Source organism: Bufo bufo, chromosome 6 (genome assembly GCF_905171765.1).
Source record: "Bufo bufo chromosome 6, aBufBuf1.1, whole genome shotgun sequence".
NCBI lineage: Eukaryota > Metazoa > Chordata > Amphibia > Anura > Bufonidae > Bufo > Bufo bufo.
In genome coordinates this window covers 52,252,732-52,273,457 of record NC_053394.1, presented here as the reverse complement: position 1 = coordinate 52,273,457, position 20,726 = coordinate 52,252,732, and the positions used below count along the sequence as shown (strand labels likewise).

Sequence of the window (20,726 nt, the reverse complement as noted above, 5' to 3'; positions counted from 1 at the left end):
AGGTTCAATTTTGTGGTTACCTTTCGCTTAGGGGTCAAGAACGTCAAGGCAGATGCCTTGTCTCGCGGCTTTCCTGGGGGAGGTGATTCAGAGGATCCTGCGCCGATTTTAGCGGATGGGGTGGTGGTCTCCCCTCTGTACCCCGAATTGGAGATGGAGGTGTTGGGAGCCCAGGAGGGGGCTCCTGGTTCTTGTCCCCCAGGGAGGTTGTTGAGGGCCTGCGATACAAGGTGTTCTAGGAACATCACAATACTGTCCTTGCTGGACATCCTGGTGGTAAGTCCACCTGTGATCTGGTGTCCCGGAGGTTCTGGTGGCCAGGGTTACGTAAGAGCATTGAGAATTACGTGACAGCTTGTGAAACCTGCGCTCGGTCAAAGGTTGCTCATACTCGACCGGCTGGTTCACTTCTTCCATTGTCTATTCCGTCTCGTCCTTGGACGCATTTGTCTATGGACTTTATTACGGATCTGCCAAGTTCCTCCGGGAGAACAGTGATTTTGGTGGTAGTTGACCGTTTCAGTAAAATGGCTCACTTTATATCACTAACTAGTCTGCCTAACGCTAAGACTCTTGCGCAGATTTTTGTGGAGAATATTGGGAAATTGCATGGTATTCCTTCGGATGTGGTCTCTGATAGGGGCACGCAGTTTGTCTCCAGGTTTTGGAGGGCGTTCTGCTCTCGGCTTGGCATTCAACTTTCATTCTCTTCAGCTTTTCATCCGCAGTCGAATGGTCAGACGGAGCGTACTAATCAAAACCTGGAGACCTACTTGAGGTGCTTTGTGGCTGAGAATCAGGAGGACTGGTCCTCATTCTTGTCCTCAGCAGAATTTGCGTTGAATAACCGTATGCAGGAGTCCACGGGTAAGTCACCATTTTTTGGCGCATACGGTTTCCATCCTCAGTTTGGTACCTTTTTTGGGACTGGTTCCTCTGGGATGCCAGAGGAGGAGAGACTCTCTTCTGCCTTATCCTCCATATGGCGGAGGATTCAAGGGAATTTGGAGAAGATGGGTGAGAGGTATAAACGAATGGCTGACAAGAAACGTGTGACTGGTCCGGACCTGTGTGTGGGTGATCTGGTGTGGTCCGTATAAAATTTCTGCGGTGATCAATCCTGTAGCATTTCGGCTAGATCTTTCGCAGACTTGGAGGATCCATGATGTGTTCCACAGGTCTTTACTAAAAAAATACGTGAAACCGGTGGAACCATCGCCATTGCCTCCTCCTCCTGTTCTAGTCGAGGGAAACTTGGAATTCAAGATCTCCAGGATTCTCGACTGTAGAATTCTTTGGGGTTCCCTTGAGTACCTGGTGCACTGGAGGGGATACGGCCCTGAGGAGAGGACGTGGGTTCCGGCGCTGGATGTCAACGCCAGCCGACTGGTGAGGGCTTTTCATAGGTCCCATCCGGATAAGGTTGGTCCGGAAGTCACCCGTAGAAGGGGGGGTACTGTCATGCCCCGCCCTGACTATGTGCGGAGGTTGACCAGAATAGCAGCACGAGTTTAGTGTTTTGTTTTGGAGCCGTGCTGGATCCGCCTCTCATCAGGTGCACTGGGTGGGGTCATTAGTTTAAATAGCACTCCATCCCAGTGCTCTGAGCGGATTATAGGAATCACTTTGGTCTTGGAAGCTAGGAAGGAAGGTTGTCTGTTCCAGCTCAGAAAGATAAGTGTGGTTTCAAGTTTGGTTGTTTTGTGTCATCTCTCCCATCCAGGTTCTGTGCGAGCAGGCTGCTCCTATTTCCCCTCTTCACCATCTCAGGGAATTTAGGGTGTTTCAGCCCAGGCACGGGGACACATCATACCTACCACCAAGGTCTGCATGTGGGCTGAGCAGCGCAGGGAGAGAGGTCAGGGATTAGCTAGGAGGTGACCCTTCCCCTGCCTCTCGCCTAGAGCCTGGTTGGTGGTTTATCTGTGAGTCTGAGTGCACGTCCGCCGTGACAATAACGCTCAGTCAGTCTCCTTTGGCAGATGTAGTACATATAGTCCTCAGTAAGTTCCCCAGTCAGTATCCTCACAAGCCAGTCCTCAGAAGAAACCTGCTTAGCTTTGCTGTAGATTGCTGTGCTACTACTTTGGCTCTAGTTCTTTACTGGCAAGCAAGGTAGAAAAGATTTGTATTGATTTCTGTTCAATTATACCACTGTGGGAATGGTGACTGAGCATGTGTGTCCACCAGCACTCAACTCAGTAGGTGGACATGCAAATTGCTATACACTAAACCGGGCCACACCATACTATGTAAGTAAATGTCATATCTCTTCACAGGATAATTTTTTAAAGAATGTACAGAATAGTGTTCATTTTACCTGATCTGTTATACATATAATATTTACAGCCCCTCTGGTCTTAAAGTGTACCTGAATTTTCATAAAAAGTTTGCATAATGGCTGTGCAATCATAACTGTGAAGGAACAAGTCTATTTTAGGCTTCCCTAATGTCCCTTTCAGACATATTATTCCCTGTTTCAGCTGCACAGCTAGATGCAATTCTATCACAAGCAGGGGTTTCTCCCTTCTGTGAAATCTGCCAGCACTGTACTGCTGTGACATTCTTTCCCTTAGGGCTCATGCACACGACGGTATGGCTTTTTCAGTGTTTTTCGGTCCAGTTTTTACAGATCCGTTGTTCCGTTTTTTGTTTCCGTTGTGTTTCTGTTTCCGTTCCGTTTTTCTGTATGCCATATACATTATACAGTAATTACATAGAAAAAATTGGGCTGGGCATAACATTTTCAATAGATGGTTCAGCAAAAACGGAACAGATACGGAAGACATACGGATGCATTTCCGTATGTGTTCCGTTTTTTTTTGCGGACCCATTGACTTAAATGGAGCCAAGCACCGTGATTTGCGGACAAGAATAGGACATGTTCTATCTTTTCACGGTACGGAAATACTGAAATGGAATGCACACGGAGACACTTCCGTTTTTTTTGCTGAACCATTGAAATGAATGGTTCAGTATATGTACCGCTCACTGAACTACAAAAACGGCCAGTATACTGAACGCAAAATACTGTCGTGTGTGCATGAGCCCTTACTTCCCACTATGTTTGTTTTCAGCTCTGGAGCTCACGGAACAGACAAGGAGGGGGAAATCACACACAGGAGGCTCTTATAATGTTCAGAAGCAGTGTAGAAGCAGTTGTTTTATCAGGCTCAGGATCTCGGCTAGTTCTTCTGACACATCCCCACTTCCTCTCAGCTGTCTTCTGTGTCTCTATTAATAGGGATGGATCTTGCCTGACAACAGTCAGTGAACCTCAAATTAGGTGGAAGTGAGACCCCTAGTTACACCATTCTCTATTAAATGAAATTGTGTGAAAGTATACTGACTCTTTAAAAATGACATGCAAGTCAATGCACTTATGGTTGACTATGTGGCTTCTTTAGCTGTACACAGTGGCCCAGTGGTTATCACTGTTGCCTTAGGCCTCTTTCACACGACCGTATGGCTTTTTCAGTGTTTTGCAGTCCATTTTTCACGGATCCGTTCCATTTTTTGTTTCCGTTGTGTTTCCGTTTCTGTTCCGTTTTTCCGTATGGCATATACAATATACAGTAATTACATAGAAAAAATTGGTCTGGGAATAAAATTTTCAATAGATGTTTCCGCAAAAACTGAATGGATACGGAAGATATACGGATGCATTTCCGTATGTGTTTTTTTTTTTTTTTTTTGGCGGACCCATTGACTTGAATGGAGCCACGGAACGTGATTTGCGGGCAATAATAGGACATGTTCTATCTTTCAACGGAACGGAAAAACGGAAATACGAAAACTGAATGCATACGGAGTACATTCCGTTTTTTGTTTTTTTTGCGGAACCATTGAAATGAATGGTTTCGTATACGGAACGCAAAAAACTGCCTGTAAATGGAAAAAAAAAACGGTTGTGTGAAAGAGGCCTTAGGGCTCATGCACATGACCGTGACGTTTTCTGCAGTCCGCAAATTGCGGATCCGCAAAAAACAGATGCCGCCCATGTGCCTTCCACAATTTGCGGAACGGAACAGGAGGCCCATTATAGAAATGCCTATTATTGTCCGCAAAACGGACAAGAATAGGACATGCCTCATAAATTTTGTGGGGCCACGGAACAGAGCAACAGATGCGGACAGCACACAGTGTGTTCCGTATACAGACCGTATACGGAATCAAAATACGGCCCGTATACAGAACGCAAAAAACATTTGTGTGCATGAGCCCTAAGAGTCCAGGGTTTGAATCTGACCAAGAGCAACATCTGGAGATTGTATGTTCTTCTTGTGTTTGGGAAGGTTTTCTCTGGAGGCTCCGCTTACTTCACACACTGAAAAAGTGTAGCGATACAGTAGGTTAATCCAAGCAACAAAACCAGATTATTATCTAACACTCAGTCTACTGTTATTAGCTGAGTGCAGTTATCCAAGCATTCACATTAGATCTTTTTCAGCCAAACCAGCTGATTTTGATGGGTTTGGCCAATCATCTGATGTGTGTGGTTGCATCTCAGACTCTACCCTGATTTCTGGGAAAAGATAAGGATCGAGCTGCCTATTTATTTTGTTCTCAGGAGATAAGTGATAAGAGATGTCTGCATGCAGTACTTTAAGTCCGGCGTGCGCTGCCGTGCTGCCGCCGGAACTCCGCCCCCGCCCCCATTATAGTCAATAGGGAAGGAGCGGCAGTCCGGGGGCACATGTGAACTAGCGGCAGGACGGATCCGACTGGCTGTTCACCCGCCGGAACAGCCTGCCGGAGTCCCCTGCCTCTAGTGTGAAACTAGCCTTACAACATCCTACCTAAATGATGCTCTCGTTGGAGCTGAGTACTTTGTCTTTGTGCACAAAGGTGTATTATACCTTTTATCCCTTCTTCCTAAGGATGTTCAGTGTACAGTATGCATGTCCTGTGAGTTAACCACTTTGGAATGTGGCCTGGTGATCATCTGACACAGAACAATGGATTTGTATATGTTAACTAACTATCCCTAACTCACTACATTACCGTACATGGAAAATAGAAGGTTAGATAATAATTAAAGTTTTAACAATAGGGACCTAGACCTTGGTAAAGTTACATTGACTACATCATTTATTAAAGTCCAAGCTGTATCTGCCCCCCGACATGTTTAACCAGCAACCTGGCTTCTTCAGGGGTTTGGGCAGAACTGCAATTCTGCCCAAACCCCTGAAGAAGCCAGGTTACTGGTGAAACATGTCGGGGGGCAGATACAGCTTTTAATGTTTGTCTGTCCATTCCAGTGTAGTCGGCCTATGTGTAGTGAATAATCACATTGAAACAGAGCATCGCATCTCAGTGACAGTATTAGGCCTCATGCACACGACCGTTCTGTTTTTTTGCGGTCCACAAACCGCGGATCCGCAAAAAACAGAAGCCGCCCGTGTGCCTTCCGCAATTTGTGGAACGGAACGGGCGGCCCATTGTTGAAATGCCTATTCTTGTCCGCAAAACGGACAAGAATAGGACATGCTATATTTTTTTTACGGGGCCACGGAACGGAGCAACAGATGCGGACAGCACACGGAGTGCTGTCCGCATCGTTTGCGGCCCTATTGAAGTGAATAGGTCCGCACCTGAGCCGCAAAAAAATACGGCTCGGATGCCAACCACAACAACGGCCGTGTGCATGAGGCCTTAGGGTCCATTTACACGTCCGCAAAATGGGTCCGCATCCGTTCCGTAATTTTGCGGAACGGGTGCGGACCCATTAATTTTCAATGGGGCCCGAATGTGCTGTCCGCATCCGCATTTGTGGATCCGCACTTCCGCATCCGTGCGTCCTATTCTTGTCCGCAATGGGTCTGGATTCAGTGCGGGTGCAATGCGTTCACTTCACACATTGCACCCGCGCGGAAAACTCGCCCGTGTGAAAGGGGCCTTAGTCTGCTATCCCAGTGTAGTTCACAATTAGGCCTCTTTCACACGGGGGTCATGTTTTTGGCCCGGATAAGATGCGGGTGCGTTGCGGGAAAATGCGCAATTTTTTTCGCGCGAGTGCAAAACATTGTAATGCGTTTGTGAACCCACGTGAGAAAAATCTGCATGTTTGGTACCCAAACCCGAACCCGGACTTCTTCACAGAAGTTCGGGTTTGGGTTAGGTGTTGTGTAGATTTTATTACTTTCCCTTATAACATGGTTATAAGGGAAAATAATAGCATTCTTAATACAGAATGCATAGTACAATAGGGCTGGAGGGGTTAAAAAAAAATATATATTTAACTCACCTTAATCCACTTGCTCGCGCAGCCCGACTTCTCTTCTGTCTTCTTCTTTGAAGAATAGGACCTTTGATGATGTCACTGCGCTCATCACGTGGTCCATCACCATGGTGATGGATCATGTGACGGACCATGTGATGACCGCAGTGACATCACCACAGGTCCTTTTCCTGCACAGCAAACATGAAGACAGAAGAGATGCCGGGCTGCGCGAGCAAGTGGATTAAGGTGAGTTAAATTATTTTAAATTTTTTTAACCCCTCCAGCCCTATTGTACTATGCATTCTGTATTCAGAATGCTATTATTTTCCATTATACCCATGTTATAAGGGAAAATAATAATGATCGGGTCTCCATCCCGATTGTCTCCTAGCAACCGTGCGTGAAAATCGCACCGCATCCGCACTTGCTTGCGATTTTCACGCAGCCCCATTCACTTGCGCTTCTGGAAAACGCACAAAGAGGAGCTTGCTGCGATTTTCACGCAACGCACAAGTGATGCGTGAAAATCACCGCTCATGTGAACAGCCCCATAGAAATGAATGGGTCCGGATTCGGTGCGGGTGCAATGCGTTCACCTCACGCATTGCACCCGTGTGAAAGGTGCCTTAGTCAGCCAGCAGAGCAGGGCAGTGTATGCAGTGTGACTGTGGCTCTGACAGCTATTGACATCGTGTTAGACAAGATTGCAATGCCTCAGATGTATGTGGATGTCAGTGAAACAAGTCATTCACCATTGTATAGCAGACGGCTTGCAGTATAGTGTTAGATCCGACGTGCTGCTGATTTAAGCCATCTTAATGTCAGTGCATTAACTGACTCACAGTCTCAGGTCTGACAGCTATTGACATAGTGTCAGCCACTATCGGCCACCACCTGTTTAGAGGTCAGTGACTTAACTGGCTTACCAAGGCTTTTAAATCTGTGTCCAGGCTCACAGACGTTTTAAACTGTATTAATAAAAGTGATATTTAAATTTTATTCCAAACCTGGGTCAAGTTAGGTTAACAGTCCCGCTTGGGCTTTAATAAATTATATAATAATTCAAGGGGACAGAACCAATCAGTACTTCAGCATGTCAAATAACAATTATTTAAAATACCCATACAACACCTAATTACATTACATAATGAATTTCTTATTGCTTTCAGGGGGCGCGGTTCTTTCGGTGGTGTGATTGGCATGGCATTTGTTGGCACAGTATGTTCACCGAGTTATGCCACTTCCATTAGTGCAGTAAGTAAAGTTTGACGCCTCGGTAAGTTTTTGCAGCTCTTTACCAGATGCTCACTGTGGATCTGTCTATGCAGTTCGATGTTGGAGCCTCCCCACCGTCACATGCCACAGTAGTCGCTCATGAACTTGGGCACGTCCTTGGAATGAGCCACGATGATAATCGATGCCCCAGCAACTCTGTCATGTTCAGTTCAGACAAGTAAGTATTGCTGATGGAAATCAATGTCAGTATCTCTAACGATCCCCACACGGTATGATGCAGTGAGGGGCAGATTGTGTAGGGGCATGCCCCATTAAAGGAAATTCCAATCTGGGACAATGATGGCATATTGCTAGGACATGTCATCAATGTCAGATAGGTGCTGGTCCCATCCCTGAGACCTGCTCCTCGTATTGCTAGAATGTGCCATCAATGTCAGATAGATGGGGGCCCCACCTCAGGGACCCCCTCCCAGCTCCAGAATGGGCCACAGAAGTGAAGGAGAGCGCACCAAGAATGTGTGGCCACCATCCAGTCACCATTATTGGAGTTCAGAAAATTGCCAAGTGGTGGCTCGACTATTTCTGGCAGTCCCATAGCGGTGAATGGAAAGATCCAGTCACCCCGATGGGATTTCCAAAACTAGCCAAGTGTCTATTTTTGGAAGTCCCATAGCAGCAAATAATAGAGCAAGCCACGCGTGCTCGGTGCGCTCTTCTTCTCTTCGGGGCCCCGTTCTGGAGATAGGAGCAGGTCCCAGAGGTGTGACCTGCACCTATCTGACATTGATGGCCTACCCCCTTTAAAAAGGGGTATGGTAATATTCGGTTGTAATTTCCAGGAAGAATAACAGGGGGATGGCACAATGCATTGTTATTTCATGTGGAAGGCAAGCATTTGCTAAAACAGACAGGAGAGGTGACAGCTCCTCTTAAATGGGGGCCTGTTACTAGGAGAGATCAATGCTGCCCTAGAGTGTATTACATATACTCTAATAATGCTGCCCTAGAGTATATTACATATACTCTAATAATGCTGCCCTAGAGTATATTACATATACTGTAATAATGCTGCCCTAGAGTGTATCACATATATACTCTAATAATGCTGCCCTAGAGTATATTACATATACTGTGATAATGCTGCCCTAGAGTATATTACATATACTGTAATAATGCTGCCCTAGAGTGTATTACATATACTGTAATAATGCTGCCCTAGAGTATATTACATATACTGTAATAATGCTGCCCTAGAGTGTATTACATATACTGTAATAATGCTGCCCTAGAGTATATTAAATATACTCTAATAATGCTGCCCTAGAGTATATTAAATATACTGTAATAATGCTGCCCTAGAGTATATTACATATATACTCTAATAATGCTGCCCTAGAGTATATTAAATATACTCTAATAATGCTGCCCTAGAGTGTATCACATATACTGTAATAATGCTGCCCTAGAGTATATTACATATACTGTAATAATGCTGCCCTAGAGTATATTACATATACTGTAATAATGCTGCCCTAGAGTGTATTAAATATACTCTAATAATGCTGCCCTAGAGTATATTACATATACTCTAATAATGCTGCCCTAGAGTATATTACATATACTGTAATAATGCTGCCCTAGAGTATATTACATATACTCTAATAATGCTGCCCTAGAGTATATTACATATATACTCTAATAATGCTGCCCTAGAGTATATTACATATATACTCTAATAATGCTGCCCTAGAGTATATTACATATATACTCTAATAATGCTGCCCTAGAGTATATTACATATATACTCTAATAATGCTGCCCTAGAGTATATTACATATATACTCTAATAATGCTGCCCTAGAGTATATTACATATATACTCTAATAATGCTGCCCTAGAGTATATTACATATATACTCTAATAATGCTGCCCTAGAGTATATTACATATATACTCTAATAATGCTGCCCTAGAGTATATTAAATATACTCTAATAATGCTGCCCTAGAGTGTATCACATATACTGTAATAATGCTGCCCTAGAGTATATTACATATACTGTAATAATGCTGCCCTAGAGTATATTACATATACTGTAATAATGCTGCCCTAGAGTATATTACATATACTGTGATAATGCTGCCCTAGAGTATATTACATATACTGTAATAATGCTGCCCTAGAGTGTATTACATATACTGTAATAATGCTGCCCTAGAGTATATTACATATACTGTAATAATGCTGCCCTAGAGTATATTACATATACTGTAATAATGCTGCCCTAGAGTATATTAAATATACTCTAATAATGCTGCCCTAGAGTATATTAAATATACTGTGATAATGCTGCCCTAGAGTATATTACATATACTGTAATAATGCTGCCCTAGAGTGTATTACATATACTGTAATAATGCTGCCCTAGAGTATATTACATATACTGTAATAATGCTGCCCTAGAGTATATTACATATACTGTAATAATGCTGCCCTAGAGTATATTAAATATACTCTAATAATGCTGCCCTAGAGTGTATTACATATACTGTAATAATGCTGCCCTAGAGTATATTAAATATACTCTAATAATGCTGCCCTAGAGTATATTAAATATACTGTAATAATGCTGCCCTAGAGTATATTACATATACTGTAATAATGCTGCCCTAGAGTATATTACATATACTCTAATAATGCTGCCCTAGAGTATATTAAATATACTCTAATAATGCTGCCCTAGAGTATATTAAATATACTGTAATAATGCTGCCCTAGAGTATATTACATATACTGTAATAATGCTGCCCTAGAGTGTATTACATATACTGTAATAATGCTGCCCTAGAGTATATTACATATACTGTAATAATGCTGCCCTAGAGTGTATTACATATACTCTAATAATGCTGCCCTAGAGTATATTACATATACTGTAATAATGCTGCCCTAGAGTATATTACATATACTCTAATAATGCTGCCCTAGAGTGTATCACATATATACTCTAATAATGCTGCCCTAGAGTATATTACATATATACTCTAATAATGCTGCCCTAGAGTATATTACATATATACTCTAATAATGCTGCCCTAGAGTATATTACATATATACTCTAATAATGATGCCCTAGAGTATATTAAATATACTCTAATAATGCTGCCCTAGAGTGTATCACATATACTGTAATAATGCTGCCCTAGAGTATATCACATATACTGTAATAATGCTGCCCTAGAGTATAGTACATATACTGTAATAATGCTGCCCTAGAGTATAGTACATATACTGTAATAATGCTGCCCTAGAGTGTATTACATATAATGTAATAATGCTGCCCTAGAGTATATTAAATATACTCTAATAATGCTGCCCTAGAGTATATTAAATATACTGTAATAATGCTGCCCTAGAGTATATTACATATACTGTAATAATGCTGCCCTAGAGTGTATTACATATACTGTAATAATGCTGCCCTAGAGTATATTAAATATACTGTAATAATGCTGCCCTAGAGTATATTAAATATACTGTAATAATGCTGCCCTAGAGTATATTACATATACTGTAATAATGCTGCCCTAGAGTATATTACATATACTGTAATAATGCTGCCCTAGAGTGTATTACATATACTGTAATAATGCTGCCCTAGAGTATATTACATATACTGTAATAATGCTGCCCTAGAGTATATTACATATACTCTATTAATGCTGCCCTAGAGTATATTACATATACTCTAATAATGCTGCCCTAGAGTATATTACATATACTCTAATAATGCTGCCCTAGAGTATATTACATATACTCTAATAATGCTGCCCTAGAGTATATTACATATATACTCTAATAATGCTGCCCTAGAGTATATTACATATATACTCTAATAATGCTGCCCTAGAGTATATTACATATATACTCTAATAATGCTGCCCTAGAGTGTATCACATATACTGTAATAATGCTGCCCTAGAGTATATTACATATACTGTAATAATGCTGCCCTAGAGTATATTACATATACTGTAATAATGCTGCCCTAGAGTATATTACATATACTGTAATAATGCTGCCCTAGAGTGTATTACATATACTGTAATAATGCTGCCCTAGAGTATATTACATATACTCTAATAATGCTGCCCTAGAGTATATTAAATATACTGTAATAATGCTGCCCTAGAGTATATTACATATACTGTAATAATGCTGCCCTAGAATGTATTACATATACTGTAATAATGCTTCCCTAGAGTATATTACATATACTCTATTAATGCTGCCCTAGAGTATATTACATATACTGTAATAATGCTGCCCTAAAGTATATTACATATACTGTAATAATGCTGCCCTAGAGTATATTACATATACTGTAATAATGCTGCCCTAGAGTATATTACATATACTGTAATAATGCTGCCCTAGAGTATATTACATATACTGTAATAATGCTGCCCTAGAGTGTATTACATATACTGTAATAATGCTGCCCTAGAGTATATTACATATACTGTAATAATGCTGCCCTAGAGTATATTACATATACTGTAATAATGCTGCCCTAGAGTGTATTACATATACTGTAATAATGCTGCCCTAAAGTATATTACATATACTGTAATAATTCTGCCCTAAAGTATATTACATATACTGTAATAATGCTGCCCTAAAGTATATTACATATACTGTAATAATGCTGCCCTAGAGTATATTACATATACTGTAATAATGCTGCCCTAGAATGTATTACATATACTGTAATAATGCTTCCCTAGAGTATATCACATATACTCTATTAATGCTGCCCTAGAGTATATTACATATACTGTAATAATGCTGCCCTAAAGTATATTACATATACTGTAATAATGCTGCCCTAGAGTATATTACATATACTGTAATAATGCTGCCCTAGAGTATATTACATATACTGTAATAATGCTGCCCTAGAGTGTATTACATATACTGTAATAATGCTGCCCTAGAGTATATTACATATACTGTAATAATGCTGCCCTAGAGTATATTACATATACTGTAATAATGCTGCCCTAGAGTGTATTACATATACTGTAATAATGCTGCCCTAAAGTATATTACATATACTGTAATAATGCTGCCCTAAAGTATATTACATATACTGTAATAATGCTGCCCTAGAGTATATTACATATACTCTAATAATGCTGCCCTAGAGTGCATATGAGGATGCTTGGAAGTATTGGATTACATATGCCCCTCTCACAAAGAGGCATCCACGCCTATTATAGTCTATGGGTCCGTGAAAAAACATGGACATGGATGGCATGGGTGTTTCGTCCATGTTTTATGGATTGTTGCTTGGAGATGCTCTTGAAATTAATTTTCAGCCTAGCAGTGTCCATGGAATACAGATGGCACATGAAGGACAAAAAACGGACACAAGATCCTTCACAGACATCTTCACAGATGAACCACTGACCATCTTGTCACTGACATCATCACGGACACAGATGTGTGAATGAGGCCTAAGGCCTCATGCACTCGATCGTAGAGTTGGTCTGCATCCGATCCACATTTGTTTGCGGATTGGATGCGGACCCATTTATTTCAATGGGGCTGCAAAAGATGCAGACACTACACCATATGCTGCCCGCATCCGTATTTCTGTTCCTTGGCCCCGCAAAAAATAAATAAAAATAGAACAAATAGAAAATATTGCATTTCTAACAAGACATACCAATCTGCAGAATGCAGAACACACACGGGCAGTATCCGTATTTTGCGGATCCGCGATTTGCGTCTTGCAAAAACAGAAATGGTCGCGTGCTGGAGGCCTAAGGCCTCTTTCACACGTGCGTTGCGGGAAAATGTGCGGGTGCGTTGCGGGAACACCCGCGATTTTTCCGCGCGAGTGCAAAACATTGTAATGCGTTTTGCACTCGCGTGAGAAATCACGCATGTTTGGTACCCAAACCCGAACTTCTTCACAGAAGTTCGGGCTTGGGATCAGTGTTCTGTAGATTGTATTATTTTCCCTTATAACATGGTTATAAGGGAAAATAATAGCTGTCACGACCCTTGGTCATGGTCGTGACTCCTGTAACCGCATGCAGTTGCCTGCGGTCTTGGTGTTGTTGTCAATCACAGGTGAGGGCTATAGTATGTTGCCTCACCTGTGGTTGCCGCTGGCAACATTGTGTATGTGGCAGCAGAGAAGCCTGAGCGGTGCTAGGCAGCTTGCTGCAGTAGGCATGCGGTTGAACCTGGCAACCTCTCTTTATAGGTGTGCCTTTTATCAGTGTGCAAGGGGTGTTATATGTGTTGGGTGCACTTCCCCTTTAAGTTGTTGTCTTCCCTTCCCTGGTGTTGGAAGGGTTAACTTCCTTCCTAGTGTGTGTGTGCACTGGGTGTGTCTGACTGTGGGTATGGCTACTTGGCCCTATAAAGCCTCAGTGGAAGGCAGTAGTCAGAGAGGGTGCTTCACCCAGGGCCGGATTAAGAGCATCATGGGCCTGGTGCTGAGGATTTTGCTGGGCCTTTTTATGGAACTGCACTCAGTGTCTTAATTACATATATATTTTATCGATACCATTAAAGTATTTTGTTCCTGCAACTACCCCTTCATTTGGCGTCTATCTTGGCAACATGGAGGGGGACCACGGGAGGGGGACCCTGAGGGTGGGGGCACCCTCAGGGCACTATAGTCTCAGGAAAACCGCTTTGTTTTCCTGACACTATAGTGATCATTTAACATGACTATGAAGATTACTGTTTTCTAGCTGCTGTGGACTGTGGACAACAGCAGCTAGAAACAGTAATTTCCATAGAGCTGTGTTATGATTTATGGACACAGCACTCAGCATGCTTAGTCAGTCAGATAGAAGGCTGGCTAAGCATGCTGAGAGCTGTGTCTAAATAACATAACACATTAAAGGGATTCTGTCACCAGGTTTGACCCCTGTCAGCTAAAAATATGCTGATGTTCAGGGCGTCTGCACGATTCCTAATGTGGGCTTATAAATGTCATCTGTGGGCTTATTTAGCTAAAAAACAGCTTTTACTAACCTGTCAGTCAAACAAATAAGGTGCCCAAGGGGATGTTAATGAATGCAAGGTGCCGGCCGCACCCGCCGCCCTTCGTGCCCAGCGCCGCCTTTCCGGACTTCTGCGCCGCCTCCTAATCCTCTGTGCCGCCTCTCGCTCTCCCTCCCTCCCCCCTCCTCCTGCTGTAAGATCTCGCGCATACAGGGGTTGAGCGAAGTGCCGGCGCATGTGCACTTCGCTGTAAGAAGCCAAATGGAGAAGTCTGCACGGGCGCATCAGGCAGAGCGAGATCTTACAGCAGAAGGAGGGGGGAGGGAGGGAGAGCGAGAGGCGGCACAGAGGATTAGGAGGCGGTGCAGAAGTCCAGAAAGGCGGCGCTGGGCACGAACGGCGGCGGGTGCGGCGGGCATCTTGCACCCATTAACATCCCCTTGGGCACCTTATTTGTTTGACTGACAGGTTAGTAAAAGCTGTTTTTTTAGCTAAATAAGCCCACAGATGACATTTATAAGCCCACATTAGGAATTGTGAAGACGCCCTGAACATCAGCATATTTTTAGCTGACAGGGGTCAAACCTGGTGACAGAATCCCTTTAAAGAAATTACTGTTTCTAGCTGCTGTGGACTGTGGACTGTGGACTAGCAGCTAGAAACAGTAATTTCTTTATGTGTTATGTTATTTAGACTGAGCTCTCAGCATGCTTAGCCAGTCAGTAATTTTCATAGTGCTGTTATGATTTATGGACACAGCTCTCAGCATGCTTAGCCAGCCTTCTATCTGGCTGTGCTTCTTGAGAGTCAGTCCACAGGCTCAGAAACAGCCTGTGGACTGTGACTCTCAAGATGCAAAGCCAGATAGAAGGCTGGCTAAGCATGCTGAGAGCTATGTCCATAAATCCTAACAGCACTATGATTGCCCTCCCTTCCAACTGGATGAGTTTATCTGATACCTGCCCTGCTCCAGAAGCTCCTGCTGTCTCACGGGCTGGGGTGGCTGAGCGCTGTGGGCCATGTGCTGGTCGAAACTGCTGAGTAGGTTGTACACAGCGCAGCGTGCAGGAGGGATAACCGCGGGCGCACTGAGGTCATATCCGGCGGGCCGGCATTACAGGAACTGCACCAGCTGCTCTGACGTCCTGCCGCCGGATATCCTGTGACGTATATCCGGCGGCAGGACGTCAGAGCAGCTGGTGCTGTTCCTGTAATGCCGCGGCCCGCCGGATATGACCTCAGTAGTGATAGGAAGTTCGGATCTTTCAGATGAATCGGTTCATTTGAATCAGCTCATTCAAATGAACCGATTCATGAATCGGATCTTCGGTTCACTTGCTGAGTCACTGACTGCTGAGCTGACTCGCAAGTGAACCGAAGACTCTAGGTGCTGGTGCGCATGCGCAGATGCTATCCATTCGATTCACTTGCTGCTGCTGACTCAGTCGGCTCTTCAGCTCTCTAATGAGTGAGTCCGGATCAGGAAGAGTGATTGATTATAGTGATAGTGAAGGGAAGCTGAGGCTGACGCCGGACAGGAGGACTCAGGAGCTGTCACTGTGGTGTGCATTGTTGTCTGTTGTGCATTGTTACCCACAGTGACAACAGTCTGACACTGACAGTAGTACAACGAACCAAGTGAAGTGAAATGTGAATGCACAGGGAAAACTATGTGCTGAACTGATAACAGTATTACAGTAACACAGTCACTGGCTGATAATAAAATAGTCCCCACTTAACGGAATCCATAAAGGAGATGTGAACCCACCCTTAGTTATATAGCTACTGAATGAGATGCCTTTAACATATATATCTCCTGAGAAGCCAATTTGATCCTAAAGGGTTAATTCAACCTGTAATCTAAACTCTGTGTCATCTGTCACTTCTCTTATCTCTCTGCTCCTGTCAAAGGCGTACATAGAAATCACTGGGCCCCATAGCAAGAATCTAAATTGGGCCCCCATTCCCCTTTTATAGCCCCTCCCACTACCCATTCCAGGCCTCTCTCTTTGTTCCATGAACTATGTTTGCTGCTGTTTTATAATTTATGCCATCAGGGCCGGATTGGGATTACAAAACAGGCCTGGCACACAAAAGAGGCATAATAGATACAGTGTGTACAGATGTATAGTGTATACAGCAGTGTACTGATATGTGAGGAACGTGGTATAATATATGCAGTGTGTTCAGGTATATAGTATATACAGCAGTGTACTGATATATGAGGTATAAATTACAGCTTGTACCTCACATATCAATCCAATACTGTATATACAATATACCTGTACACACCATCTATTATACCTCGTACCTCACATATCAGTACACTGCTGTATATACAATATATCTATACACACTGCATATATTATACCTTGTACCTCACATATCAGTACACTGCAATATATATTATATATCTGTACATATTGCATCTATAATACTGTTTAATATATGCAGTGTGTGTGTGTGTATATATATATATATATATATATATATAGATGTGAGGCATACAAGGTGTAATACTGTAGATGCAGTGTTTATAGAAATATGTGGTCAGTTATGCATTATAGTCACTGTGTGTGTGAGGTACATGAGGTTGTGGTCACTGTACCTGTCTGAAGTATTATACATGAGTGAGCAATGAGTAAAAACAGGGCATGGAGGGGGGGTAAATGATGAAAAGTGGAGGACCTCCTCTTACCACTCCATTCCAGTCTGTATGGATCAATGCAGAGCTGATTGTGAACTTCTAATACTTGCTGTTAGGGGTTGAAGGACCTGTGATGATGTCATCACAGGTCCTGGCAGATGTACCTTTCAAACCTAGGAACTACAGCATTTTTGGTGCTGTTCCTTTGCTAGATTCTGCAGGACCTGTGATGCTGAAGATGATGTCATCACAGGTCCTGGCAGATGCACTGTTCTAACCTGGGAACTACACTTTACACTGTGCAATTCCCTTGCAGGACCTGTGAAGACTCCCTGTACTACTCAGACCTGCCAGTGCTTGCCTTGCCTCAGCTCTGATTGGTTGGTGGGCGGGGAGGGGAGGGGCTGGCAGAAGCAGCTTCCACTCTAGGATCAGATTACGCTCCTCCCGAGTCCCTCCCTCAGGCTCCTCCCTGCTGCCAGTGTGAGGTGAGCGTCTCTGCATTGTCTGTGCGCTGTGTGACGCTGTGTACAACAGAGGACTTTTAACCCTCCCGACGGCCTTTTGGCTGGCAGATGGGCCTATTTTATGGTAGGGGCCTGGAGCTGCAGCTCCATCAGCCCCTACGTTAATCCGGCCCTGGCTTCAGCCATGCTTGCTGGAGACATCCTCCTGGTTGTTTACCATCTGCCAGTGAGGGCCACCCTGGTGGTCATAAACGTTATGTCTGGTGTTAGTTTATGGTTTATCTGTTATTGCAGCATATGGTTTACTGGGTTCCCGTGTGATGTCTGTTGTGTGCTGTGTCCAGGGCCGCCATCAGGGGGGTACAGCCGATACCCCAGTAAGGGGCCCGGCCAGTTCCAATAAAAAAAAAATATAATTCTCCTTCCATTTGTCAGCAGGGGGGCAATTGATTATTCCTTGCCCCGTTGCCCGACCCCCCCGGGCCCCCGCTCCGCTGATTCCTGTATCATTTATACCAACCCACAACCTAACCTGCGGATGGTATCCGGCTCCGGCTGCATTCCCCTTTAAAAGGCTCTGAGCCACTGCGCAGAGGAACGTAGCTGCGCAGCGGCAGGTGACGTCAGAAGCTGTCGCTGCCTGCTGCTGCCTCACGCCGTGACGCCGCCGGCCTTCAGATTAGCGCGGCAGGAACTTCTCTTCTGGCCTCTGGCTGGGAGTGAGGGGACAGACTGCCTGGCCCTGGAATCAAATCTGGAAAGAATTGTGGAGGTTGTGGAATCCTGCCCAGCTGCCCTAGTGCCCTCGCCCCTCCATCACACACATGTTGTTGGACTTGGACTTGGATGGACCCACCTAATGATTCATTAAGGTCCATTAGGTTAGGTTATTACTTGACTTGTTTTCATAAGGGGCTGGGTGGGCTGGCAAGGGAGGGGTTAATAACAATAAGTGATGGATCATGGAGGATCATCATGGCCCTGGATAATGTTGCTCGGTCTTTGCTGGTCTTTGCTCGGGGGTAAAATGCAAAGCTGTTTTCTGAATTATCCCACAGGGCCATGATCCTCCATCACTTATTGTTATTAACCCCTCCCTTGCCAGCCCACCCAGCCCCATTTAGCTGTGTGTTCTGCTTTGAAAAAAAAGTTTAGACCATGAAGGGGTTAATTAAGTGTTGGAGGGGGTGTTATATATGTGCATATTGTGTTTGGGATCCATTTAAAGGGGTTGTCCGGGTTCAGAGCTGAACCCGGACATACCCTTATTTTCACCCAGACAGCCCCCCTCAGGCTAGCATCGGAGCGTCTCATGCTCCGATGCGCTCCCATGCCCTGCGCGATTTAGCTCTTTTGTTTTCAATAACACACTGCCGGGCGGTAACTTCCGCCCGGCAGTGTGTTCGGTGACGTCACCAGCTCTGAGGGGCTGGCTTTAGCTCTGCCCTAGCCGTTTTACTGGCTAAGGCAGAGCTAAATCCCGCCCATCAGTGCCGGTTACGTCACCGGGGTTCCTGTCAGCCCCATGGAGAGCCCCGGTACGTCACCGGAACTCCTAAAAATGCCTTTGCCCTGCGCAATTTAGCGCAGGGCAAAGGAGAGCATCGGAGCATGAACTGCTCCAATGCTCATGTCAAGGGGGGCTGCCGGGGTGAAAATGGAGATATGTCCGGGTTCAGCTCTGAACCCGGACAACCCGTTTAACAAGTTTGACCAGTTGGGTTTGAGAGTGGTTGAGTGTCATCCACCGATCCCCCATAAAAATGTGTCATCCACAGATCCCCCATAAAAATGTGTCATCCACAGATGCCCCATAACAGTGTGTCATCCACAGATTCCCCCCATAACAGTGCTTCATCCACAGATTCCCCCCCCCCCCCGCCCATAACACTGTAACAGTAAACCTTGTGCTTTTCAGGTGTTTTTTCTTAAATGTGCCAGGGGAAGATTGCTAGGGCAGATTAGAACAGGTAGTGTAGTTAGTGTTAGTGTAGGGTCCTGCTTAAAGGGAAACTGTCACCAGTTTTATGGTGTCCTAACTAAGGGCAACATAAATAAGTGACTGATTCTCTGAGCACAATGCCGGTCACTTTCTTAATAACCCAGTCAATCTGCCAAAATCTTGTATTGAAAAGCTCCAGCTGATAATGATGAGTCCTGAATATTCATGAGCTCCTTACTCTCCCCGCCCACCTGCTGCTGATTGACAGTTTTTTTTTCCATATGAATCAGCAGCTGGTGGGCAGGGGAGTGGCTATAGCTCTGAATTAAATATACGCTGGACTCAATGACATCACGCTGGACTCAAATCAGATCATTAGAATGCGGCATCTTTGTGTGTATATTATGAGGTAACCATCTGTCACACCAGTAAGTGAATACATCTAAGGCACTGTTTAGTAGTTAATGATTGTATATAATTAGTTAGATTATAATCAAATATCCACATGACAGGTTCCGTTTAAAGGGTCTACCTTGTCGTGGTAGCAGGCTTCATATTATTTGGTCAAAAAATAATTCCTTACTGAAATCACAGATTATCACTTTTTACTGTCTTTGTAGTTGTAAAAAAAATATGAAATTGGGGGTAGAGGGGGGCCGGGAGGCAGAGTCAGGACGGATTCTAAAGGGGCGCGGTAGGAGGGGGGGCCCAGGCCTTGAGCTGTGTAAGGGGCCCCAAAATTTCTGATGGCAGCCCTGGCTGTGTCCTTTGTGTTGGTTGTGGATAGCAGCACTTGCACGTGGGTTCCAGGTTGTGTGTCTGTGGCAGGTAAGTGTGGAACTAGTCTCACTTACCTGTCATTGCCATATGTCTGTTTATGTTCCCCCTTTCTATGTAGCTTGGCCAGTGAGACTCCTGTTCCTCCGTGTCTAGGAGGAACGGGTCGTCTTACCCTGCTCCTAGTCCAGGGCCACCCTGAGGGCGAGCAGAAATATCAGGTTCCGGAGTATGAGCCCTCCTACCTTCAGGGTTGGCTCATACGGATAGGAGACAGGGTCAGAGTTAGGGATGTGTAGGAGGTGACCAGCTCCCTAATTCTCTGTCCTGGGCTTGCAGCGACTCCATCTGCTGATACCGCACGGCTGAGGGTTTTCCCCATCCTCAGCCGTGACAATAGCATTCT

At 44.2% G+C, this 20,726-nt stretch overlaps 1 protein-coding gene across 2 annotated transcripts in view; it reads left to right on the top strand.

Annotated features, from left to right (window-relative positions):
* LOC121004858 (disintegrin and metalloproteinase domain-containing protein 9-like) overlaps positions 1-20,726 on the top strand; it is a 97,976-nt gene that overhangs the window by 57,637 nt on the left and 19,613 nt on the right. For both annotated transcript variants that reach the window (XM_040437251.1, XM_040437250.1), the window contains exons 11-12: positions 7,393-7,477; positions 7,552-7,676. In XM_040437251.1, the coding sequence (XP_040293185.1) occupies positions 7,393-7,477; positions 7,552-7,676 (210 nt within the window). The remainder of the gene's footprint in view (positions 1-7,392; positions 7,478-7,551; positions 7,677-20,726) is intronic.